Source organism: Schistocerca gregaria, chromosome 6, assembly GCF_023897955.1.
Source record: "Schistocerca gregaria isolate iqSchGreg1 chromosome 6, iqSchGreg1.2, whole genome shotgun sequence".
In the NCBI taxonomy this organism is placed as follows: Eukaryota; Metazoa; Arthropoda; class Insecta; order Orthoptera; family Acrididae; genus Schistocerca; species Schistocerca gregaria.
Window position 1 is genome coordinate 106,268,078 of NC_064925.1, and position 27,659 is coordinate 106,295,736.

The window sequence follows — 27,659 nt, forward strand, 5'->3', positions numbered from 1 at the left end:
TCGCCGCATAATAACTTTATATCACTTTTTCCACTCCACGTTGCCACTGTCCTTCCCCGATAGTGTAATTTTCGTTAACCTTTAAATTTTCCAGTCCACTAGTATAGTGTTAACTATTTCTACAGGGTTAGCAAAATAAAATTGACCTGGAAAATATACGGTGTAGTCACATTAATGTCATCACCGCCTATTTTCTACGGCAGCGCGCAGTAACCTGGCAACACTTGCACTGGATGGTATATAAAGCGTGTCCGGGGACGCTGAAAAAAGTACAGTCGTTGTCGAAATGGGGCAACTTATCTGACGTCGAACAGGGGATGATCATTGGCTTTTCGGATGAGAGTGCAAGCACTTCCGGAATGGCTAAGTTTGTAAATTGTTCCAGTCCCCTAATTAATTTTTGAAGTATTCCTATTGTATCATTGGTGCATACTGAATCGGATCTGATCTGCCCAGGGCAGATGAGCTTTGTTGACCCACTGGGGCTGAAAGTCGTCTACTCAACGGGACTGAGGCTAATAGCAGCAAACCGTACATCGTGTAAATTTTGGATGTTCATAGGGGCAATGGAAGGCCGCCACCATTGATCTGCAGAAGCTGTTGACAGGATTTCAAACCTGGACTTAGAGCTATGAACCTTGATGAATTTATGATTGTGTTTATCTGTGTAGGAATCTGTATATTTGTTGTAAATAGTTGTGTAGTGTTTCCTCCTTTCACCTTAGGATAAAGAAGTAAATTTCAAACGCTTTCTGTTCTTCAACTCGAGTTTCATCATGGTAAACATTTGACTTTCATGTAATGCTGTTCAGTTTCTGTATCTGCACACCATTTCCATGTAAATCTCTGATTCCCATAGAGCTATATTTCTTGCTAACTTTGCATGCAACAGTCCGATACTGAAGTCTTCTTACTTCTCCCCTCTTATGTAACCTTACGCTTTCAAGCATTCTACTATTTATTCCCTAATCTTGGTGATTCTCAGGTTCTAGCTCTTCTTTCTTCTACTATGCGTCTCTTTCCGTGACCACTTTGTGTATCCTTATCCTCAATCCACAGATAAGAATTCTTTCTTTTGATTGATCACTTTTGATTGATGAGAGTTACTCTGTCGCCTGAACTGTTACACATTTTCACCCCGATCAGTTGTATGCTACTTCAAACTGCTGTTGGCGAAAAGTCTGAGTCATGTTGAATCTGGATGATTGTAGAAAGTGTGCACGACGGGATGATGGTGAAATACAGGCGGAGCGCAAATTCTTTTCCTGATTACAAAAATTAGTTTCTAAGGAAAAAAATTGGAAATTTGTGGCAAAGGGCAATATGGGACCAAATTGCTGAGGTCATCGGTCCCTAAACTTACGCACTACTTAAACTAACTTACTCTAAGGACAACACACACACCCATGCCCGACGGGGGACTCGTACCTCCGACGGGGGGAGCCGGGCGGACCGTGACAAGGCGCCCTAGACCTCACGATTACCCCGCGAGGCTTTCTATCCTAGACACAGCTTGGCAGTTTGTAGCAAATTTTAGCTTCACTTATAATAAATAAGTAATAGTTCAAGTCATACAATGAAGGCTTTCATGACCGGATGGTACTGTTGTTGATAATTCTTCCGGGTTATATGGCCGTGGTCCATGGAATTCTTCTATTCCTAACGTTTCGTCCAATACTACGTTCGACATCCTCACAGGTATGGCTTGTCCTGCTGAGTCCTGCCGACCAGTCAATAACAGTAGTTCAAGTGTCCGTGTAAACTGACGAAATACAGTGTGTTAGGTTTTTAAAAGTGGTTCCGATGATGACTGTGACAGAAACGCGTTAAAGTGTGTTTTTAAGGAAACAAAAATATAAATTGCGATCAAGATGGACAGTTTTACTGAATGTTAATTTTTTATGGGTGCACTTTCACATGTACTCCATTTGTTGTCTGTAGAACGTATTGGCGATACCCTACTTTTCTTCTTGTTCACCAACATCCCTTCCGTTACCGCCCCTAAAGCATCTCGTATTCGTGACATAAGAGTTTACACAAGAGGAGAACTGAACACTGTATCCTTAACGAAATTTCACCACTAAATGTCAAGAGGGATTATGTGTGGTGAGCGTGGTGGCTATGGGCGTATCGATCCCCATCTGGAAAGGTTACATTCAATACATGACCATAAGTGTGGCGGTGTTTCGTCCGCGCGGTCTGAGGCGCCTTGCCACTGTTCACACCCCCCACCCCCCTCACCCCCGTCGAAGGTTCGAGTCCCCCCTCGGTCACGGATGTGTGTGTTGTCCTTAGCGTAAGTTGGTTTAAGTTAGATTAAGTAGTGTGTAAGCCTAGGGACCGATGAACTCAGCAGTTTGGTCCCATAGGAACTCACCGGAAATTTCCAAATTTAATATTGTTGAAAACATTACACCTGCTTCAGAGATGCCGTCCCGACATGTCTAAGTAAAATCTGTTGTCTTAAAGGTAAGTACAGTAAAAGAAACGGCATAGACATGTGGCAGTGCAGCCACAAAAAACATTACGCCAAGTTACTGTTTGCAGCAAACGGCGTAGCTGCGTCTAGCGTAGTTCTTTAGAAATACATTCTTCTTATTAGAGAAAGAGTTCATCTTCAGATTCAAATGGTCCAAATGGCTCTGAGCACTATGGGGCTGTGGTCAGCAGTCGCCTAGAACTTAGAACTACTTAAATCTAAAACCCACGCCCGGTACTCACAACTTTACTTCTGCCAGTACCTCGTCTCCTACCTACCATAAAGTTTCATATCAGCGCACACTCCGCTGCAGAGTGAAAATCTCATTCTGGATACATCCCCCAGGCTGTGGCTAAGCCATGTCTCCGCAATATCCTTTCTTTCAGGAGTGCTAGTTCTGCATGGTTCGCAGGAGAGCTTCTGTAAAGTTTGGAAGGTAGGAGACGAGGTACTGGCAGAAGTAAAGTTGTGAGTACCGGGCGTGAGTCGTGCTTCGGTAGCTCAGTTGGTAGAGCACTTGCCCGCGAAAGGCAAAGGTCCCGAGTTCGAGTCTCGGTCGGGCACACAGTTTTAATCTGCCAGGAAGTTTCATATCAGCGCACACTCCGCTGCAGAGTGAAAATCTCATTCTGGGTACTTTAACTAACCTAAGGACATCACACACATCCATGCCCGAAACAGGATTCGAACCTGCGACCGTAGCAGTCGCACGCTTCCGTACTGCGCGCCTATAACCGCGAGACCACCGCGGCCGGCTTCGTGCTCAGGCTGTAGAACTTTGAGACGAGGCTGATTCAGATATCTGGAAGCACTCGACTTCAAAAATGGTTCAAATTGTTCTGAGCACTATGGGACATAACAGTTATGGTCACCAGTCCCCTAAAACTTGGAACTACTTGAACCTAACTAACCTAAGGAGATGACTGGGTGTTGTGTGATGTTCCTGGGTTAGTTTGGTGTAAGTAGTTCTAAGTTCTGGGGGACTTATGACCATAGGTGTTAAGTCCCATAGTTCTCAGAGCCATTTGAACCATTTTAACCTAAGAACGTCATAGAACACCCAGTCATCACGAGGCAGAGAAAATCCCTGACCCCGCCGGGGATCGAACGCGGGAACCCAGGTGCGAAAAGCGAGAACACTACCGAAGCACTCGACTGGCTGACTTGATAAGAGCGGTGACGTCCCCTATAAGAAAAACATATTACCGGAAGTCAGTCTTTATCGAATAGCGCAGGAGCGTAATTCTCGCTTTCCAGTGCACGAGAGATTGGTGTGCGTGCAGGTGCACTTGTTAAGTTGAATGGAAAAAAAATGTAGCTGCTTAGAATATGTGACAAATTTAGTGTTCGTCTACAAAGGGGCCATTAGAAACGGGGCAGTAAGTAGGGTTGGCCAAGTATGGAGGAAAATAGGCCGTGACCGTCTTTAAGGAAGAGGAGGACCGGTCATTTGAGCCTCACCCCCAACCAGAGAGCGACTACACTGTTTTAACGTCGGCGTCATCACGCTCGATCCACGTATTCGGAATAATTAAGTGTCCCCGCATCCGGCCGGCCACCCCAGCGCATCCGTGTGCGCATTAACGAGCCCGACTGTGGCTGTCGATTGGGGACAGCTCGTATCGGAAGGTCGGACGCAATCTTATCAGCGCCACACGCGTCAGAGCTGGAAAGCGCCGACGCGCGATCCCAAGTTGGGCGACTTGTGGCCCGGGCCGGGCTGTGACGTCGGTAGTTTGCACACGCGGGCTGCTAATTACCAGACGGCAGGATGGGGCCGTCGCTCGGGGCCACGTCCACAGCGGCCGACTTCCGACGAGCGTGGCCCAGACAGCCGTGACGCGCCAGCTCTGCGCCTCACTGGGGGGGCGCAACTCGTCACGCGTCGACGTAAGACGTCTGTGTGTGACGCGGATGGCGGGATGGCGGGGCACGCCCTGCGGAACCCAGGCTGAGCCGCTGATGTACGCCGGCAGCTTCGCATTCAGTGACAAAACGCGTGACTATAAAAGAGCGCGTGTTGCTGCTGTTCACAAAAAAATAGTACAAGATTTTGGGGGGAGCGGTCCTCCAGATCAGCCCACTGGAAACGCCAAATGCCATTAAGAGTTGCAGCGCATCAACTCAGTTGTTCAAGTTATTCATCGCAGAAACAAACAAGGAAATGAAAGATAACATTGGGAGCAGAGTAAAGCTGCGAGGGTGGCAGCCAGCAGTGCTGTGGTTCGCAGGCGACGTAGCTCTTCACGCTGAGATTACGGGACAAGATGTGTTGAGATGAATAAACAGCTTACTTATGCAGAATATGGATTAAGGATAAAGCACAGGTCAAGGTGAAGAAAAGTGGTAGAAAGGAGTTTAGAGATGTGCTTAATAATAAGATTTGGAACTACTCAAAATGTAACATTGCCTATCGAAGAAGCGAGTTTGAACTGGATAGAAGGAAGTGCTTGGATTTAAAAAGTTGTAAGGCGGGAATGCAGTATTTCACCTATACTGCTCAATCTATACAAGACTAAGATTAGAATTCAGGGTCAGTGATAAGATACGCTAATGGCACTGGTCTCATCAGTGAAGGTAAAGAAGAATTACAGGACCTGTTGAAAGGAATGAACAAACTAATGAGTATAGAATATGGATCGAGCGTAAACCGAAGAAAGGCGAAAGTAATGAGAAGCAGCAGAAATGAGAGGAGGGAGAAGTTTTACATTAAAATTGGTGATGACGAAGGTAAGGAATCCACCTACCTTGCAATCAAAATAACCCATGACGGACTTACCAAGAAGAACGTAAAAAGCGGACTGGCACTCGAAAATAGAGCATTCCTGCCTAAGAGGAATATACTAGTATCAAACATAGGCCTCAATTTGCAGAAGAAATTTCTGAGAATGTACGTTTGCAGCACAGTATTATATGGCAGTGAATCATGAGCTGTGGGAAAACCGGAACAGGAGACAATGGAAGCGTTTGCTACAGAAGAATATTGAGGAGTTTTTCCGCACAGTCGGCGAAGAAAGGAACCTGAGCAAAACACTGATAAGAAGGGGCAGGATAATAAGACATGTAATGAGACTTAACTTCTTCCATGGTACTTGAGGGCGCTGTACAAACGAAGCAAGGGGGAGAGCAGAAGCAAAGTGGCGCGTCCAGTAAATGTTCTGTTCAGAAAAAGACCTCTTCTGCTATCAAATTCTCATGTGGAACAGAGGAGTGTACTGTAACACGGTACCGTAAGGAAGTCGCATTCGAAGAAGAGGCTTAAAAATTAAGTTCAGTAGTGAGGTACGAGTGGGAGAGGCACCAAAAAGACCTTTACTAGAGGAAGGGACAGATTTGTGAGGCTCATATGTTAACCAGGAGTAGTTAACTCGGTACTCGAAACAGAACTGGAGTGGAAAAGTAGTGAGAACAGACAAAGTTAATATGAAAAACGGGTTTTAGACGATGTTGTTGCATACAGATGTAAAAGATCATGTGGGTTCAAATGGCTCTGAGCACTATGGGACTTAACGTCAGAGGTCATCAGTCCCGTCGAATCTAACTAACCTAAGGGCATCACACACATCCATGCCCGAGGCAGGATTCGAACCTGCGACCGTAGCGGTCGCGCGGTTCCAAACTGAAGCACCTAGTAGCGCTCGGCCAAAAAAGATTAGGAAAAGATAGGAGAAAGTACAGAAGAGCTTCGTATTTGTCGCAGGACTTTATAAATATATACAACTGTTTCCAATCGAAAGCTCGTAAGGTTTGCAAGAGAACTTGATGGGGCTTGGTAACATCCCTGCAATTCATTTAGGTGATTATGGCATATTTTATGAAATTCAAAATCACCGAATGGAGAAAGTGTACAGTACTGTGCTAAAATTCGCTACGGTATCAAGAGTGAATGCTATACCTGTAAAGCTTTAACGAAATGCACAGTGCAAATTATTAGTAGAAATAGAATGCTCTCATTTCCAGCTTCCTATCATGAGGTTCTAGTTGCGAGTATTAAACGCAACGCGACGTCATTTTATACGGACATGAAAGGACACATTTCTCGTGTTTACAGCTTTGCGACGTGCTGACTTTGCAATCGTGTGGTCCACCAGTTTCCTTTCACTTATTCTCATATTTACTACTTGCTAATATCGCAGCTGTTTTGTCTGGCTCACTGACTGTCGGGACATAATCTTTTTAGAAACCAAAAAAGCAATTTTCCCGGCTTAACAATTTCAGCCAGGAAAACTAGAAACAAATCCCAGACGCGAATTTTGCACAAGATACATTGTACTGTGAGGTGTCAGGGGACCAAGAAAAGTAAGAATGTCTCCTAAATGGATAGTACACAGCGCTGAAATGGACGACCAAGGAACTGCATGCTCTGCCGTTCCAAATTATTCAGCATTTGCGTGATAACGCTCAGGGTGGCTGATCGAACTGAAGGACTCGTTCGACAGTCGACTTCAGCCTGGTTTCTTATGCATTGAAAGGAAAGTTTTCTTTACGGGAGTTCAAAAGTTTCAATTTCAACCTGTTGTTATCAGGAGTTTATTACTGGTACTTAATCTGAACATTGCTACGAAAGGTACGTGTGATACTTGCTGTACCACACATGGAATATTTGTGATACGTAGAAAACGAAGTTCGTCATTGACAGCATTTAGAATGTGTCGAAATTATAAGGGCATATAAAAACTGTTTAAGAATAAATTGCTGAATTCTGCCATACAGTTGTAAGTATTGAAGTTATCAGTAACGTTCAAGTGTCGAAACATGCCTTAGAAGGGAGAAAAACTATTATGAATTAATCGAGCTTATGGTTATGAGTGACTGTCAGTTTCATAAATGTAACTTAGTTAGACTGAAACAGTTATATCGATCGTGAATGTTGCTGTCTTGTGAAATAAGCGAACAACTGCTGGCATTGTAAACCTCCTTGATTGTTTGTAGCTACAGTTATCGATCGCCCAACGTGACTAAAAAATTGGTGGCACTACAATGTCTCTCTTTGAAAAAACAGGTAATCTGCTTTATTACCAGAGTCGATGAAACAATGATGTTACAACACACACATATATAAAAGAAAACAACTATCTTCAATGAGTAGTAAGTCAATGAGAACTGAAATATTAATAGTTACCTACTTTATTTCACTTTCTCACTTTGATTTGTTACTTGCTTCAACAATTCTAAAATTAAACCAGTGAGTTGTTATGAAGTAAACAATTAAAGGCACTTGTGGTCGTATATCAGATGAAGGTAAATTGTTAAACTGAAATATATTATTCTTAGTACCTTATAGAAATATTAATGGTTAATGTTGGTGAACATATGCACTGACGCAGTACGAAACTAACTAAACTCTTGGATTGAATGTAGTTCATGTTAACTGCAGTGGTTTATTAAACACAAATTTATGAACTCAATACACACTCTTTCAAGAGGAATGTCGTAAAAATGTTGGATTTTTAGCGCATCTGCAGCCGCATCTCCTCAGCAGCTTGCAGCAGGTTGTACTGATTAGTGCTCCATCTCTCCCACAGAGGGCAGCGGCGCCGGCGCCGGCTCTGGCGGGGAACACCGCGTGCCCGCCGACCAATCGGAGCCCGCCTACCCCCGGCAGCCGCCCGCGCACGTGCCGGAGCCACCTAGCGAGAAGCAGTGGAACTACTCGGGACTGGACCTGATGGGCTCCGGGGCGGCGTTCTGGCAGAACTACTCCGGTCAGTACCAGTACCACAAATACTTGCCGGCGGTGACGGGTACGTCTTCTGCAAGCGACGCCTTCCATACTTTCTAGAAGTCTAATCATATCTCTGTAGTGTCGGCTCAGGCCGCGGTGAGGTTGAAGGGGACGACTGAAACTCTCTAATAATGATATCTCACTCAATATGTGACTAAGCTGTCTTATTAAAAATTTTTGAACCAATGTAATTGAATTTAAAGTTTAATAATACTGTTAACTCACTGTAGCTCGCAAGAGAAACTGAACATAGAAATAAAAATTTAAAAAATGGTGTCTGGGAATTTTGTGTGTTTACTACAATTACTTTGTAATCTAAAAAAATATGTTCTTGGTACAGAGAATTTAAAGATAATTTGTGTAAATTGAGTTAAATTCGGTGAATCATAAGTAAAGATTTGCCTTTGATTTTTTAAAAACTCTAAAGATCTCTAGACAAAGGTTGATGGTAACTTAGAATGTAGCAGATTTCAAAATATACTTAAGTGTGGAGAGGTACGAATATATATTCAGACAAGACTATAGAATCACGCAAGTAAATGACAACAGTAAACTGAAGTATCAACATAATAGTCATAACACGAAAATAATTTTCTTGTCTGGGAATTTTGTGTGTTTACTACAATTACTTTGTGATCTAAAAAGGTATGTTCCTGGTACAGAGAATTTAAAGATAAATTGTGTAAATTAAGTTAAATTCGGCGAATCATAAGTAAAGATTAGCCTTCGAGTTTTTTTGAAAAACCCTAAAGATCTCTAGACAGAGGTTGCAAGTAACTGAGAATGCAGCAGATTTCAAAACCTACTTAAGTGTGGAGCGGCACGAATATATATACAGACAAGAATATAGGATCACGCAAGTAAATGACAACAGTAAACTGAAGTATCAACATAATTTAAAAGTATCTGGAAGAAAGGTCATAACATGAAAATAATTTTCTAAGACGGAAATTACAGCAAATTACACAACTTATTGACAGAGAGTATTAGTGCCATTATTAGTTATTTATTTATTACTTACAATTACAGCATATTATATGGACAGTTATATTAGGCCACATAAACCAAGTATTTGTTTATAATATGTTTACAGTAATTATTGCTATTTGTTACATATTAATACAATGGAAAAATTAATAGTATAAAGAAGCTTACTTCCTATCAATATGAAACTGCTGTTGACCTCGTAAACATGTAACTATAAGTGCTACTGTTTGCACTACTGCTTGTCGACTACGATCGGTACACCTCTATGATCTGTTCCTTTCTAACGGTCACCGGCGTCTTGTTGAAGTAATATGTCTCAACTGTTGAAGCTTTCTTTGCGCTAGTGTATCTGTGCCGAAACTACTCCGGACAAAAGTCATTATGCGCTGGTTTTCTTGAGCACAAGACGTAACGACAGCTACATTTCCACTATACAGATCGATTCAGAATCCAAAAGGCGACGATCTGTCTTGAAGACCATTTCTTTCAATGTAATGACGAGCTCTGTGCAGCTAATGTGCCAATTACAACTGATGGAACATTAATCCGTAGTTATCTTAGGTTCATAAGCAATCAATCGCCAGGAATGAAAGAAAATATAACGCTAGCTGTAAGATTAAAGGGAAACTGCAAGAAGGCTCATTCTTTACTACCAGTGAGGAGAACCCTAGTAGCTAAATGTCAATAGACAGCTGAAGTCATGTTATTATGATTAGTTTCAAATCTGTACTCAGGTATATTGACGCAGAAGAATGTCGTAATCGTGTGGCAACATAGCCGTTTCGGATAACAGGAAGTGTTGAAAACAACTTGCACAGTTCTTTAAACTGGGCCCTTCACAGTTGTGAGTGTAAGTACATATCTCAAGACGAACGTAACCGATGTACATCGATAACATGTCTTTTTTGTGATATGAGACTGGAGACTAAATAATACAGACAGCGTTTCGGACAGCTGCTGCCCTTCAATACGACGATGTAGTACTTCATAAAATTGAACAGATGTACTCACCAGATTGGGATCCGAAAAATTACTATTTCCCCTTTCTATGACGACAAAACTTGCCGCTTAACGTAGATGTGATACGTGGATCACGATACGTTAAGGAACGAAGGGAAAAGATTAAATAGTAAGGTACTGTACTGCTCAAAATTAATGGTAAAAGATTCTCTAGAATTCACGGATCAGTGACAGAAGGCTACACAAGGATGCGCGGTGTACGACCTAATGAGAACACTACATAAAAAAGTAAGGGAACGCTTCTCCGTTATTTTAATTTCAATCCTCGGGGAAGTATGTCCTATTTAGTAATACGATAACATATCCCTCATATCCCTGAGTGATAACCCTGTTTTCCTTCCCACTTGACGTCTGAAAATATTTTCGCAAAATGATTCAAAGACAATTTAGAGGCTACGCAGAAATCGTAAGTGTCATCAGAAATTAATTTAGAGGTGTAAAAAGAAAATGAATGAAGTATCTGGGACAGTTTTTCAGAGAACGTTATTAGGTCAGAAAACCAAGAAACCAAGTCATCTGATACCATATTTGGATACAATCGTTTTCTTTTAATTTCCAACCTAATTAAAGGCTATGTAGTTTTGCCGGTACAGTTGACGTATCTCTATCTGTACCGGTATGGCATTAGCTCCTGTTCTTATTCTGATGTCCAACACAGAGTAGATGAGCGATTTTTCTCTCTCTCTCGTTTCTGTCACTTTTTCACGATCTGGTTAGCTCTAGTAGAGAGAAGCAGAGACTGGAATATATCCAAGAGCTTATGTTGAGTGGTAAGTGCAACTTTGAGGGTAAGAGGTTGCCGTGGAGAGGTAGTCGCTGGGACTACATAAAACTACACAGCAAACTGATGATTCAACAACTACAGCAGTCTGTTTACAATCAGTATTCGTTTTCTAAATGAGTACCGACAACCTCACTTCTCTCTCACACAACCTATATTCCAGTTTTACTTTCTTTTCCACATACTTGTGCCATTTAATTTTTTTTTATATCTGCCACGTCATTGCCATCTACTTTTTTTTTTACTTTTGTATGTCCTTATTGCATATGTTATCTGACGTCGGCGATTTATAGATGTCACTTCGGATTATGTATACGGAAGATGACACCTACAGAAAAACATTGCTACTATTAAATTTAATTTTCTTCTTAAAATGTCTTTCCTTGACCAGCCGTTGGCAGACAATATGCCAAATTTAGGTGTTGATTGTTGCTCAGGAAAAGGTTATAGTACGAAACATAATTTTTTCACATTTCTGAGAAGAAACATTCTTTCATGTCCACTCCCACCGACAAATTTGCCTTGGCGATAGGAGCCTGTTCCTCTCAAGGTCCCTCATCACAGGCCCGACATATTCAACTTTCCTTTTCACGATGGTCTTTATAATTTTTCCAGTTCATTTTGGTATTTCCTAGTTTGGAACACATCTACTTCAGAAGTTTCTCCATGCACGCCTATAGGCCAAACTCTACCAGCAACTTTTTTTCGTGGGCCGTTTCGTTAACGTGAAAACAGTCGTTTTGCTACATCAACCTTTTTTTTATTTGAAGTAAGATTTTTATTTCATTGGTAGAACCTAATTCACCCTGCTCCCCCTCCTCCACATATCATTATCAAGTTACACCACAAAGAAAACCTTAAAAACTTACACTTTTAAGCATTTTATGTGACTTGTATCAACATGTTACCAAGCCTCTTGTTCATATGAGTGGCATAATATCGTACATTCACAGATACCAGGATCTGTATCTAGAAGGAAAAGTTGCATTCGGCATTCGATTCCAGTCATGGTGCGAGCACACACCTACAGTACGTTACCTTAAAATACGTCAGCATACCTCTACTAATAAAGACACACATATCGCGGCTGACGTATTAATATCAAAAGACTGTTGATTCCAGTACCAACGAGTCTTCTTTCTTAAATGGTCGCCCTGAATTGGCATGAACTTGCTGCTACTGCCCGGAGAAACTAGCATTTGCACTATAGCACGTTTGAATTCCTCATAATAAAAAACAGAAAGAACGCAATAGGGCAGTAGAAGGTGCTTTTGGAAGGCTAAATTTTTTATTCTGAATTGTTGGAAAATTCGCCACTGATTGACCTACAGTCCTGCATCTAAAGAACATTGTGTGTATATGTGTGTGTGTGTGGGGGGGGGGGGGGGGGCTGTAGGGTTTATGGCGGTCGTAGAATTATCAGACTTGCAACATCAAACACGGATAAATGTCGTCGTCATCTTGCATACGGGGATTAGGCAACTCTTGCGTCGTCCTAAAGTCGTCTTAGTTTCCGTGGTCGATTTATGTCTTTCCTGTCATTCTTTTGGTGCTCCAGGATTCCAATCGGTAGTCATAATCTCTCGTTCTGTCGACTTGTTGTTTCCACCTGTCTATATATTCATTTTGTTTCCTCATTAACAGCATATAAAATAAGCTCTCTACGGATGTTTGCATTTATAATAAGACCTGTTCTTGCGGAGCCATTCACTCTGCTGAAGAATCTCAATTCATACTGTTTCTGTTTTACTGTCATCTTTCTCTTATTTATCCAAGTCTCGATTCCATATAACAGCATCGTCATTTATAAAATTCTATTTTTGTGTCATCTGTAGATGTCTGTAGTTTTAAAGTAAAACTTATCGTTGTCGCAAGCTCAAACCAACAAAATATTTTTCTCAAAATTGTAATACTGGTTCTCGTATTTCATTTTCGATTCCATACAGTAGTAATGATATCGTCTTATTGCAATGTTTAAAAAAAATGACAAATTGCGACAATGAATTATTATTACAATTTTCTGCTACCTATTCGTTATACGGCGGGTTTCATAAAATGGCCTACCCACCTTGCAGAAATGCGAGTTCTATCAATACTACTGTTTAGGAAAGTATGCCTTTTCACTTTCCTAGCATCACTAACTCTGATTTGCTTACCTCACGTCTCCTAGAGTTTTCTCGTAGTTCTCGTCCCGATTGCTTCTTCTCCATGTAGGCGCAGGGTTCGACCTGCAAACAACAAACTGTATTACATTGAAGTGGCAGTATGGGAGAAAATGCAATGTTACGAAATAAAGTTAATGAAACATACGATGCCACGTGATTTTTACTCATTAACAGTTAGCGGTAATAAAGAAGCTGAAGCGAAAGCCTGATTATGTTGACACATTAAACCAAATTCTACGGAAGCTGACTATGTTCTATGTTCTGAGCACCGCAACAAGACACAGTCTGTTGATTTACAGTATTGCAAGATGTTCAGAATTACGCTCGACCGTTCACCAAGGCACTGTGCAACATGACAAGTGATTTTCCGCAACTGTTTACGCTATTCCGTCCAAAGCGCGTGTGGCATTCTGTCCTATGTGACATAAAACTGCCGGCCTCTGTGGCCGAGCGGTTCTAGGCGCTAATTACATTAGGACTTTGTTTTATGAAACAGATCTGATGATGGTCATTAAAGACCGAAACCGGTAATCTGTTAACAGAAAGTTTGTGAGCATAGACGTAAATTAAAGGAAACTTGTTACATATACGGGTCACTGGTTTTTCGCGACAATGTCGCAGCTTGTGATTCTAATGAATTGTTACACACAAATGTTTTGAGAGGCACTCTTAACTGCAACGAATAATTATCGGCATCGTATTTCACTTGAACGCTCCTACGCGAGTTGTCTCGCTCGTACCCGGCAGTGTTTTCCGTTTAATGAAAGCAACATCGCTTATATAGATACTTGTCTTCCAGTTAAATGAAGAAATAATTAGTTTATCAATTGCGGAAGTCTCTGAAGCGACAATTATGACGCATTTTGCATGCGAAGTCATTTGATTGAAATCATTCCTAAGGGACCAAACTGCTGAGGTCATCAGTCGCTATACTTACACACTACTTCAACTACCCCATGCTAATAACAACACACACACCCATGGCTTTTTATTCCAGTTTCTGATCACAAATGAATTCTTTTGACGATGACTTATTTTAGTCTGTAATGACCATCTTCATATGTAAAATATGTAAATATATACATCTAGTGAGCAGTGTGTCTTTTAACATAAAACAGCTATATATATCAAAATATTCTGTCATATACCAGGGAGATGTACAGATAAAATATGGTATAACATACCTTTTTTACACCATGTCCGAAAGCGATACGGTCATATTGGCATCGTCAAAACATATAAATATAATCAGCGTAGCATCGTCACATAGATTTAAAATATGGTGTAGAATAGCCCACATCGCCCACATAGTGATTATTGCCAACTAGCTACTGAGGTACAGTAGCATCCAGAAACCTGTTTGCCTACACCCTGCCTAGATGTCGCTACTGTGGGCTTGCTTATATGTAGTCACTATTTACGCAAAAACATAACAGTGATAAAAGCACACATTAAATACAATGCATGTAGCAGACTTATTAAAATTGATGACTATCATAGAAACCAATTGCGATACACTAAAAGATGAATACAGTTACCCATGTAAAATTATTAAAAGAAAATATATGAAGAGTATAGGTCCAACCCATTTTTTATGATGAACACACCCATGCCCGAGGGAGAACTCGACCCTCTGGCGGGAGGAGCCGCACAATCCGTGACATGGCGCCTCAAACCGCGTGGCCACTCCGCGATGTAGATGCTGGACTGGTTGCATTGATCTACAGTACCACTACGTCCATAAATGAGAGCATCTTTCATCTAAATATACAGTGTTTCTCCGACAGACTGAGAATTTTTCCATTTCAGTCTCACGTACTTGGTAAGCTAGCGGCTGCGGTAATACGTAAAACCCGGGCAAGTACCCTTCTGCTGGAGGGTACACCGCCTATCCCACGTCGCTTTCTTAATTTGCTCGGAACGGACTGTGGGGACTGCTAGGGACCGCAAGGCGGGGGCAGTAATGGGGTGAAGGGGAGGGGGGGGGGCGGTCCAGACGGCCGCTGATTCCATTATAAAAGGTTTCGCGCTTTTAATAGAATTTCCGCCGATAGGCTCGCAGTGGGCCGCGGATGAGCGCTTTTTGTAAGCCGGCCAGCGTCCGACCCCGCACGCCGCGCGCGCGCCTAATTGAGCACATGTAGAATTTTAGGGCTCCGGTGCGGACTTGCATCTTCTCCCTGTTCTGGAGAAAATTAACGCGGAATAAAAAGGGTCGGCCAGCGGCGGAGCAGGGCGGGAGAACGGCGATGGTGGTGGAGGGGCAGAGGGGGGGGGGGGGAGGGGAGGGGGTATTTTCATCATCGCTGGCCGCAGTACGGAGTCTGGCTAGGAGCTGAAGAGGGTGCCAGGGATTACCGAGTCCGCGTCTAATGGGGTCACACGTGCGGGACCGCGGGGGCCAGTCTAGGCGTAACCTCGTGCTCGCGTAAGTCTGCAATAGACTCGGCGAAGTACCTTGCACTCTTGTCAGAATTATGTACTTTGGACGTATTGCACAAATTATGAGAACATTAGAACGTTGTTACAAATCACAACTAGGAAAGCAACCAAAATCGATAAACAATATATTAAATTTTTTTCTTAAAAAAAAAAAAAAAGAGAAAACGGTCTTGTATAGTACAATGTGCGTATCAGCCACGAATATCAATAGTTGAAATGGGTAATTGTAGGTAGTAGTCCAATCAACACCTTTTGTCTTAAAAAAGAAAAAAAGTGTCATTGACTCCAACTGACATTTAGCGTGACCTTCTGAAACTTTTGAAAAATAACACACATGACATAGCATGCAGCTGGCAGTATCGCACACACAAAGTTAATGACATAAGCCAACCGACTAAAACTCCTCCTCCCCCATTTTTCATCGTAATTTCATCTCCGCATATCTTTTCTAAGTATCCCTTTTTTATAAGTATGCACGTACTGCTAAGTGCGGCCGCCGTAGGTGGGCGAGCGCTTCTAGGCGCTACAGTCTGGAACCGCGCGACCGCTACGGTCGCAGGTTCGAATCCTGCCTCGGGCATGGATGTGTGTGATCTCCTGAGGTTAGTTAGGTTTAAGTAGTTCTATGTTCTAGGGGACTAATGACCTTAGAAGTTAAGTCCCATAGTGCTCAGAGGCATTTGAACTATTTTAGAGCGACCACAAATTATTCGAGCTGACACTGAACTTCGTGTAAGGCGTTAGAAATTTGTTTAGTCTGATGATGGTAGCAGCAGAAACGTCGTAACAAATGGTTAATACCATTTGAACCATTTGCTAAGTGCGGTTTCACACATTTTTCTATCATTCTCTGTTCCAGCAGTTTAGAATATAATTTGTTTTCCTTTCCTTAGAATGCTAATTAGATCAGATTTTAATTGGATCACCCCTTCATCGCCTCCCCTTCCGCGTTTGTTGCTTGTATTTGAATTTCTCACATTCTACCTTCAAGTTAGTTACCTAGTTCTCAATGCGGCTCTACATATTTATGCCTGTTTTACATCATGTTAACGAGTTTTACAAAGTGTATTATTGTATTCATTTACTGTTGTTACTTGGCACTGTCCCGTAGTTATCTCTAAGTTCTACTCGTGCTACTTTGTGCCACTCATGTTCAAATAATTAGTACTTTTTACCTGAGCCCACTTGCTCTTCAGATGCCATATGACTTAAACGCCTCCCTCACCGTGCCCTCTCCCCAGCTTTTTTCCTGCTTTTACTAGTTTCATTCTGTTTTAATTTTAACCACTAACTATTTTATTTGCTGAATTAGACATTGACTGCTCAGTGTGGCTAAACGCACACTCGTTTGCGGACAAGCGCCACCTACGACAGTTTAACTACTGCCGGTGCCTGCACATCTCATTGAGTTTGCTCATGTCACTAGCCGTATATGTGCTACACTAAATGTCAGGTGGATCCAACGTCACGTGTGTTATATTTTAAAAGTATTATGACGAAGCCATAACAAATATAGGCTGGATCCGATGGCATTTGCGTTTTATCTTAAAAGCTCTACGATAAAAACCTACAGCATTGGCCTTCTACTTGAAATTATACATTTTAACTGTTGATATTTGTGGTTGACATGCACATTGTACTAGACAAGAGCCTGAAGGCTGCAACATACGTTTTTGTCAATACGTGGTTCTGCGAATGACTAAGCTCCTTATTTGCAATATATTGTTTGACGATTTTGGTTCTTTCTGGTTGACATTTGTAAATATGTTCTAATAATCTGTCTATTGCGTCCATTCCTACCTAAAGAATACAAATTTGTATCAGTCGAAACCATGGTAAAGAGATAATAAAACTTTAATTCTGCAACTAGCTGGTCGTTACTTTCCATTCCATTCGAAGTTTCAGGCTTTTCCTCTCTCTTCTTTTTAAACAGATGTTACTCAAGACAATGGTTTATCTCCACTTGCTTTAAACTGCATCACGGAGAAAATATTAAGAATTTTAAGAATTTGGAATAAATAACTGAAAGAATTCAATATACCGCCCTTTGTGCCAGGGAGAAAGGTAAAAGATGCTACAATAAATTGTCTTGCAGTTGCGGATGATGTTCCCATACTTTCCGAAAAACTAGCACATGTAGCAGTGCAAGTTAATCTTCTGGAAGAAACTGCGAGCATTACAAGCTTAAGGATCTCGCAGAGAAAACGAAATTCATGGCGAATACAAGAAGTACTAAGAATATTTATTGGAAAATAGAAACGGTAAAAAAGTAAACGTTTGGGAGAGACTACTAAAGGAAAAGGTTTCGAAAACTCTGTTTTAGAGGAGTGGATACATATAATGGCAAAAAGGAATGATGTCACGAAGAATACCTACAAAAAAAAGTGCTCATCTGGAAATCTTAAAACATTACAACACAATTATGAAACCAAATCGCCAGGTTGCTAAGAATTTCTAGCATTAAATAATAAGCTTTATATATATATATATATATATATATATATATATATATATATATATATATATAATACGAGGGTTGGAACTTTAATAGTGGCAACTATTTATTTACAGCTCGTACAAAATAGATACATGTTTCAATGTTTTACTGACCTTCAAAGTAGTCACCAGCATTGTGTATAACCCGCTGCCAGTGATGTGAAAGTCGTAGGATATTCTTAGCAGTGAAAGTTGTGTAGACTGTTTGAGCGGTGCGGTCTATTTCCCGACGAATTTGTAGCAGTTCTGAAGCGAATGCCGTGAAGTGTCTCCTTCAGTTTAGAAATCGAGTTTAGCTCACGAGGGCTTAAGTCAGGGGACTGCACTTAGCAGCCCCATCAGTCAAACAAATCAGTAGCAGCTACCACTGGATGTGCTTGAGCGTTGTCCTGCAAAATGCTGGTCAGGTCCTGCAGAAAGTGTCATCACTTCTGTCTCTATGCTGTTCATTTTTGGAACACAACCTACGACACACACATTATATATATATATATATATATATATATATATATATATATATATATATATATAGAGAGAGAGAGAGAGAGAGAGAGAGAGAGAGCGAGAGAGAGAGAGAGAGAGAGAGAGAGAAGCTAATCGGAAAGCATTAGAGCCTCAGAAAAATGTAGCATTTTGAAAATTAAGAAGTAACGATAACATTTATCAGAACATTGAAAACATATCCGAAGCAATAAGCAATGGGAGATTATTAGTTTCTTACTAGCTTTTAGCCAAGTCCACAGAATGGATGTTAGTAGACTCACCAAGTAGATCGTCAGATATCCTAGGGAAAAGGAATTACAACCAAATGAATTCATGAGGTTAGGAAAGACTTGGAAGGGAATAAAGTAGGAGAAGAAGTAGTGTTGCCATGAGAGGTTTTTAGGTAAAATGTTTTAAAACGGAAAGGATTCGAAGGTAAGACGGAGCAGCCATCTGACAAAAAGTGATATGAAGAGGGGAGAAAGAAACATAATGAAACAACGGAGCAATACTGGAAGGAAAGGAAAGAACAACAAACTTTTAAAAATTGAATTTGGAATGCGGTCCCAAGAAGGTCAGTATAAGACGAAGAAAATGTAGGGCTTAGTCAAGGTTGCAGACTGTCACTAGTATTTTTTACATTGCTGATATGGTTAAAGCATGGAAAGCAGAATTACCTGCTGGGGTTCAGCTAAGTCAGCAGTAGGCTCTCAGCGAAAGCTCTCTTATTCGCAGACGACAGAGCGATTTCAGCACCCCTAGAAGATCATCGTCATCTTTAAGATTTTCGCCTGTGGAGTTGTTCCTTATTGAGGGGAAATCTGTCACCTAACTGGCGAGGAATCTTCGTACATTCCTCCGTCCTATCCATAGAGTAGTTGCATCTGTGGAGTAAGCATTGCGTACTGCCCTTGTTGCCAACATCAAACGGGAAAATGTCTTGCGACGTTTGGCATGACGCTATTGCACACATTTAACTCAAAGACAGAAACTTCATTATTACAAAAATTTGGCCAGCCTTTTTAATTAGTAGCATTAGTAGTGATTAAGTGTATCTACTACGGATGCAAATCGAAATACGTGGAAGGAGGAACAGCTGCTCCTCATATACGTACCACGAAGTCATATCACCTTGGAAGCAATGTATCGTACGTTGGCGACAGAAATTCTGTTCTGCGCATCTGATTGCTCAGTCTATAATTATCCCTACACTGTGGAACTATGGGCTTATATTCCGGCAAAATCTTTGGAATTCTGTTATTACGGCATTCGTTGCATGTGCTATACCCATTCAAATTTATTGTTTCGTAATCTAATCCTGATAGGACCACGGTTTTTTTTCGGTCCACCTTTAAGGTAGCCTTCGCCTCTACGCGATGTGAGGATACGCCAGGGACACGTCGTTCGGATTCCACGTTAAACTATAGCTCCTCGTCTCCCAGCAGCATTACTGGTGTAGGAGGTTAGGGACATGCAAGTTGCCGAAGTGGCGTCCAGTTGAAAAACTAGGATCACGCCTTTGATCCACACGAAATTATTATTATCATTTATTTTGAAAATATGCAGTTACTTTCGTGTATAATTACTTAATTTTTTACCCACTAGTTTGTAGCCTACCACGCACCTCGGAAAAATTAAAAAAAACTCGTTTCAGAACCTTCTATTTTCCTCTCGTGTAATCTAATAATTTTACAGTTCTCAGTGCCACCTTGTAGAACGTTATGTGTGTTAATTTCTGAGTTTTCCCCCTTAATGTCCCGTTAATTGTACAGCACGCTCTTCAAAAGTTGCTTATTTTCTTAATAATCTATATTATCTCGCAGTGAGATAAATTATACTCTAAGTAATTCAAAATGCCTACTTTTGCTATGACTTTATCATTTATGCCTATTTTAGATGTCAAATGTTGTTTCTCATGGCAGCCTGATGACGATGAGTCCCATACTTCTTTACAGAGCGCATGGCAGCCAATCACCATGCATTTTGTTACTGATATCTTCAATTTAAAATGTTTTCCAATTTAGCCGTTGCTAATATCAAGTCGTCTTCTCAAGCAAAATAACCTCCTTTGCGGATAAAAAGGTGTAAGAAAACACATATTCCACTTTTAAAATAATTTGTCAAGGTATTTTGCCACTTCACTGTGACTTCTTCTACGAGGTGGATTCAAGTTCTAAGGCCTCCGATATTTTTTCTGCGGGCTGGAAAGAGATAGAAACATGCGCATTGTTTTAAAATGAGGCCGCGTTCATCGTCAATACGCCCCAGAGATGGCAGCACCGTACGGCAAATGGAATTTTACCGCCAGCGGCGAGAATGAGAACTGTTTTAAATACTTAAAATGGCGACGTTTTCCTTACTTGAACAGCGTGCAATGATTCGTTTTATGAATTTGCGTGGTGTGAAACCAATTGAAATTCATCGACAGTTGAAGGAGACATATGGTGATGGAGTTATGGATGTAACGGAAGTGCGTTCGTGGGTGCGACAGTTTAGTGAAGGCAGAACATCGTGTGACAACAAACCGAAACAACCTCGGGCTCGCACAAGCCGGTCTGACGACATGATAGAGAAAGTGGAGAGAATTGTTTTGGGGGATCGCCGAATGACTGTTCAACAGATCGCCTCCAGAGTTAGCATTTCTGTGGGTTCTGTGCACACAATCCTGCATGACGACCTGAAAATGCAAAAAGTGTCATCCAGGTGGGTGCCGACCACATGGCTGCCCGTGTGGCATGTTGCCAAGCAATGTTGACGCGCAACGACAGCGGTTGTGACAATGGATGAGACGTGGATGCCATTTTTCAATCCAGAAACAAAGCGCCAGTCAGCTCAAATGGAAGCACGCAGATTCACCGCCACCAAAAAAAAAATTCGGATAACCGCCAGTGCTGAAAAAATGATGGTGTCCATGTTCTGGGACAGCGAGGGCGTAATCCTTACCCATTGCGTTCCAAAGGACACTACGGTAACAGGTACATCCTACGAAAATGTTTTGAAGAACAAATTCCTTCCTGCACCGCAACAAAAACGTCCGGGAAGGGCTGCGCGTGTGCTGTTTCACCAAGACAACGTACCCGCACATCGAGCTAACGTTACGCAACAGTTTCTTCGTGATAACAACTTTGAAGTGATTCCTCATGCTCCCTACTCACCTGACCTGGCTCCTAGCGACTTTTGGCTTTTTCCAACAATGAAAGACACTCTCCGTGGCCGCACATTCACCAGCCGTGCTGCTATTGCCTCAGCGATTTTCCAGTGGTCAAAACAGACTCCTAAAGAAGCCTTCGCCGCTGCCATAGAATCATGGCGTCAGCGTTGTGAAAAATGTGTACGTCTGCAGGGCGATTACGTCGAGAAGTAACGCCAGTTTCATCGATTTCGGGTGAGTAGTTAATTAGAAAAAAAATCGGAGGCCTTAGAACTTGAATGCACCTCGTATTACGGACATTGCTACGTAAGGCTGGTGGCTCAGAGCATTTATGTCTCACATCCTGATTTGCAGGTAGATTGTCATATCTCGACTTATCTCTCTGTGTGAATCCAATCACTGACTAAACGAACTTTCTGAAAGATATAACAGCAAGATCTCGCCGACAAAAACTGAGATCACGACATTTCGAAGGAAAGACGTCAATAGGAAAAAAATCTGGATTGAGAACGAACTATTAGGACACGTAATACACTTCATATGGCTTATACTTCATCTGCCGTGGGTGTAATGCCACATACACTTCCCCGAAACTCTGAAGAAAATGTTCAACCTTCCTCTTATATGAGTCGCACAGTACGCAGCTACCCTGGGAAAAGACAACAGAAGAGAAAAACAAATAAAATTCTGTAAAACAAAGGGTCTCCCATGGGAGCGAGCCACGGATACTAAAACGCGGAGATAAACCGCAAATCCAACCAATAGATTCTTTTTTGCAGTCGGAAGCTGCTTTGAAGAGACCCCATCAGAAATTGGGATATCAGAATACAACTAGACTCCAATCTGTAGCAGACAAAATTAATGAATATGAAAACCTACGAAGAGAATGGACGAAAATTGCGTAAATTAGCTATACGTTATGACTTTCAGCTTGACGCTGTGTGGAAAGTCCTCAAATCGGAATGGCCAGACCTATGAACAAGAAGAAAAAGAATGATGATGACAATGTTTCTTTATTGCTCCACTGTTCTTTCAAGCGACCAAGCAAATTATGAGACCGGAGAAACAACTATGTGTTTTCATGCTGCTGTAAATCTGTGTCATCCTAAGAAGAGATAGTCAGCGTTGTTACTCTGTTTGTGTTATTATTTCGGCTAAAGAATTCCTTATGTTACACCACTCTGTACACGGGAACCATTCCAGAGCTTATAGAAAACCGAAAATATCATAACTACTATACTAAGTCATACGCACAACGTAGAGGTCACATGCCAAAAATATTTTTTTTAGCTATGGATTGAGAGAATAAAAATTGAGTTCTGTTCCAGATAAGTGAATGTTTCAATAAAATAAAAATACATGTCACGCACTCTGGAAATGTAATTTTATGTGTCTGTGATCTAACGTGGACACTAAATTATTTTTGTACATTTGTTATAAGACATTCGTAATTTTGACTGTTACCTTTACGTTTTATTTAATTACTTTCAATTTTTAATTTGAATAGAAAGCCTCACGGTACAAAGAACGTAGGTGACAATCGTGTCTGAGTAGCATTACACTAAAAAATGAGTTGTATTTGAATAGGCTGTGGAATCTTTGCCCTGTATTTTCCATGTGATACGGTCCTCACTGTAAATCACTAACCTCCTACTGAAAAGAAAAAAAAGAATCATAATTAATAATGCTCAGTAATTTCTTTAAGGTACAGTGGATATAGATTCCAACATGATTGTAAATTACATAAATTAACTTAAAGTTGTGGACATAGAGATCCGCTACAAGGGGACAAAAAAATTTTCTTCCGCAAAAATGTGTATTCTAGGCATAATACAGTGCTTCAGTAGGCATGCAATATTTGGATAGAACTTATGTAGCTTTACTTTTCTCCAAAGATACAAATAATACTTCCCGAAAAATTATTCTGTAACATGTTAACTGCGTCATTTCATCGGCCTGAAAAATTATTTCACTCTGTCCATCACTTGTTTTAGTGCACAGATACCTAAATGTAGAGCAAAAACAATGAGATTACTGTATTGTATTTACTGTAAACCACGCGTGTGAGTGGTACATTCCAACTCTCATGTCTCTAAAACTTTATCGGAACCATATCTTGGCCTGGTAATAACTTCTAAAAGGCAAAAATATTAATTATATTTGTTACATATTAATTATCACAGTAATTTTTTCGTAGCTATTAAAGAATGATAGCCGTTAGGATAGTAGCAAAATTTATAGAATCATTCCTCTCGAAATTTTTAGTTCAGCCATACGATATGGCGTAATGGCACGGAACAGATCAGTCTTTTGTCTTAGCAACGAAGTCAGTCCATTTAGGACTTAACAACTCACGAAGTGAATGGAAGTGAGTTGCGGTAATTAAGAGATGCGTTTAATGTATCGTTGTGGCTCAGCAATCTTCAAGCAGCTGTTATAAGAGTGATGCATTCGTAAACATGATGTTGAAATATTTTTAGTCGAAGTTAATACAGCAGTAATCAGCTATTCAGCTCAGCAAAACCAGTAGTTAAGGGTATAGTAGGTATTAATTCCTTATTTAAAATGCTTAAGAAGACACAGAGGCATATATTCAGGAAAATGCAATCTCCATGTTTGGTACCAAGAGGGCTTCCACACCGAAAATCTACTCTAACGTCAGGTGTATGAGCCAAAAGAAGTGACTGAACAGTGACAAACGTTTCTACGAAGTCACACGGCGATGGATCCTTTGAGTTTTCTCAACAAATTTGCATCACTCACTGCTGGTTCGGTTTCTACGTATAGGTAACGAAAACTATATCGAGGAAACATAGTAAACTTCTAGCAAATATCTCGTTAATCTGCACGAATGTAATAGTACGATATCGCCTGTATCACTAGATGGAATCTTCGCGGATGCACGTTAAACTAAATAATGATCTATAAGAGACATGTAACACTGAGAATGTAAAAAAGGGAGAAGCCTTAAGAAAGAAAACGGCGAATCAGTGACATAATATACTCCACAACACGCTGTGTGTTGGTACCGAAGTTCTTGTTGTATTAGTTTTTTTAATTTGTTTCAGACTTATTTTGTGTCTCGGGCAAATCTGTTGGAAGTATATGGTTACAAGAAATGTTTTGAAGTATTCAAATAGCAGGGTTTCGCCACCGTACGTCCTTTGCCAGAATTTAGTAAAATGTCCGACTCTCTTACAGCTACACTTTGGAATGATAACTTAAGACGTTGGAAGGAGAAAATGCACAATCCTTTGAAATGTTACACTATACTCAGGGGCCACAAAAAATCCAGTCACTGATGAAAGCACGAACGGAACAAATAACTGACAGATAGGGAGCGGGAAAATGTTCACGGAAAGCCTAACTGGAAAATATAACACTACGAGTCATTACTTTGCAGCTGCATCGTTCTTTGCTTACAAGGAAGAATATTTTGGAAGAGAACGAAGTCCAGATAAAACGCCGCAACTTGTTGAACAATGAGTTGCAAGCAGATATAGTTCCAATAGACGAGGAAGCAGAAGGTGCGATAGAAAAGAAATCGACATTACGTTACACCATTTTGGTTCAAAAAAATGGTTCAAATGGCCCTGAGCATTATGGGACTTAACATCTTAGGTCATCAGTCCCCTAGAACTTAGAACTACTTAAACCTAACTAACCTAAAGACATCACACATCCATGCCGGAGGCAGGATTCGAACCTGCGACCGTAGCGATCACGCGGTTCCTGACTGTAACGCCTAGAACCGCACGGCCACTCCGGCGGGCCCACCATTTTGGACCTTTCGTTCTACGTTTAAATTGCTGTTCACTTTACACTGAATTCCTAGAATGACAAATTTTTAAAACGGAAAGATGACTTTTTCAGTAATGAAAGTTTGAACATTAAACCCCAAATAATTGTCAAACGCGCTGAAAACTTGTTGTCGAATATGAGTGTTCATTCATCATGAGTAAGTACAAAAAATGCAGAATTAGTCTTTGTCATCAGCAAAGAATCTTTCAGTCTCTATAGAAACACTAAACTCTTACCGCCGATTGTGATTCCAAACTCTGAAGAGTGCAACGGCTTTTTTTCATCATCACGATGGTTTAGGTGCATAACGGGTGTTCTTACAACAATTCCATGTGTTTCTGAGTATTCACCTTACCATAGCGCTTGAAGTTAAAAACGGCCAGTGAGGAAATCTATTTTCGGATTTGGGTCTAGTAACTGTGAAAATAAGACCTAAAAGTGAACAATAGCTCTTTACTGTGTCATGGGTCACATTCCGAAATTTTTTATGTCCGGTGTAAAGTTGTCTGTCGGTGACAACTATAAACATGTGTGTGTGTGTGTGTGTGTGTGTGTGTGTGTGTGTGTGTGTGTGTGTGTGGTCGCTATGGGACACTCACTACATCCGGAACAATGGGACAGCAGACATATAGCCAACTATGAATAAAACAACAACATAAATGATGAGAGTCCTTATTTTAATAATTGTGAGTGGCTCACATTCCATGTTAGTTGAGTAACATCGTAGGGAGAAAGGTGTCAAAGAGTGTCAGCCTCTCATTTTCACCGCCGACATCTTCCTTAAAACTGTTTATCCCGTCACTCAAGTCTTATATGCCGGTTTCGCAGGCGTTTCACTTCCTGCATTTCTGGTGCAACAGTTTTGAAAGTTCTCACATTCTCATCGGGCAATAAATCTTGTCTCCAGACAAATAAAAATTTTCAGTGCAGCAAATTTCCGTTCTGCACTCTAGTATGCGATGTTTCTTTGCCTTGCAATAACCTAAAATATGACGTATTTAGAAACATGACAAGTTCTGTGTACACAGGTGCTCGTAACGAATAACGAGGTTTCAGAAGGCGGGTGGAGGTGGAATATGGGAGAGAGTGGAGAACGAGGGAACTCTCAAAAAGAAACTTCGGCGACGGAGTGTAAGGAATGTGTCGTTAATCTTTCATTTATTACTACATAAATATTTACTACCACTTACACATTTTTTAGGTCGTGCGGATGTATCTTGTAGTCCAAGTGTACGAAAGACCTGCAACCTGTTCCCTTAATAGTATACGATTTTGTGTGACAATGAATTCGTTGTGGACACCTGTAATTTTGTCATCACTTACGGGACGCGGAAAATTACATTCGCCAGAATTTGAGTAGACCGTGGCCGATGTTTGGGTGTCGCCGGAAGGCGGAATGCCTCAGAATGAGTTTGATTGGCAGGTGTTTCAGATTAACGCCCTCGAGTTGTGTCCATCTGGCTCATTAACGATTTAGTCTTCTACGAGATACATTGTATGTAACAGCTAATTTACGGTGTCTTATACTTTAGCCGCAAGAGAACATCGATAGCTTCGGAGAGCGTGCAGTGAGTCCATACTGCCTGTTACAACACAGTTTTATTTTTAGTTAACAACCGCAAGCAACTGTCACAGCTCTTATGTTTCGACGGCTACGGCATTATTGATAGCATGTCCCGATAGCATGTCCCGTTGAGAATCTTGATCAGTCTAGGGACCTTATCTTCAGTAACCTTCCGCCTGCAGACGAATCAGGAGCTACAATAGGATTGGCCATCTGAAGATAACATAACTGTCGAAACAATACCTGTAACTGTTGTTTACGGTTGCGACTGAGTGTGCAATAACCTAAAACACACTGTGCCACGTGTAGTTAATTTAAATAGTTCACAACAGTGTTGTTTCATGTTATTCATTTCATATGCGCCCGATTAATCTGCTCTTATTCTCATGTTACAGTTTTCGTGCTGCGTGAGTTACTACTTGTATCATGCACAGTAATAGAAACAGTAATAAGTATTGGCAGAGGTAGATTTAAGCAACATTGGAAATTTCTTGGCATTGTTGTGTTGAAATAGTATGCCGCTGTCTTCTTCCGCAGTGTGAAAGTGCTCTTAGTAATTCCTGAC

The 27,659-nt window shown here is 41.1% G+C and overlaps 1 protein-coding gene across 8 annotated transcripts in view; it reads left to right on the forward strand.

Moving 5' to 3' along the window:
- The window catches only part of LOC126279103 (dachshund homolog 1-like), an 854,344-nt gene that overhangs the window by 776,475 nt on the left and 50,210 nt on the right, over positions 1-27,659 (forward strand). For 6 of the 8 annotated variants that reach the window (XM_049979575.1, XM_049979579.1, XM_049979578.1 and 3 more), the window contains one exon: positions 8,005-8,223. In XM_049979575.1, the coding sequence (XP_049835532.1) occupies positions 8,005-8,223 (219 nt within the window). The remainder of the gene's footprint in view (positions 1-8,004; positions 8,224-27,659) is intronic. The other 2 variants (XM_049979577.1, XM_049979583.1) reach the window with 1 other exon arrangement.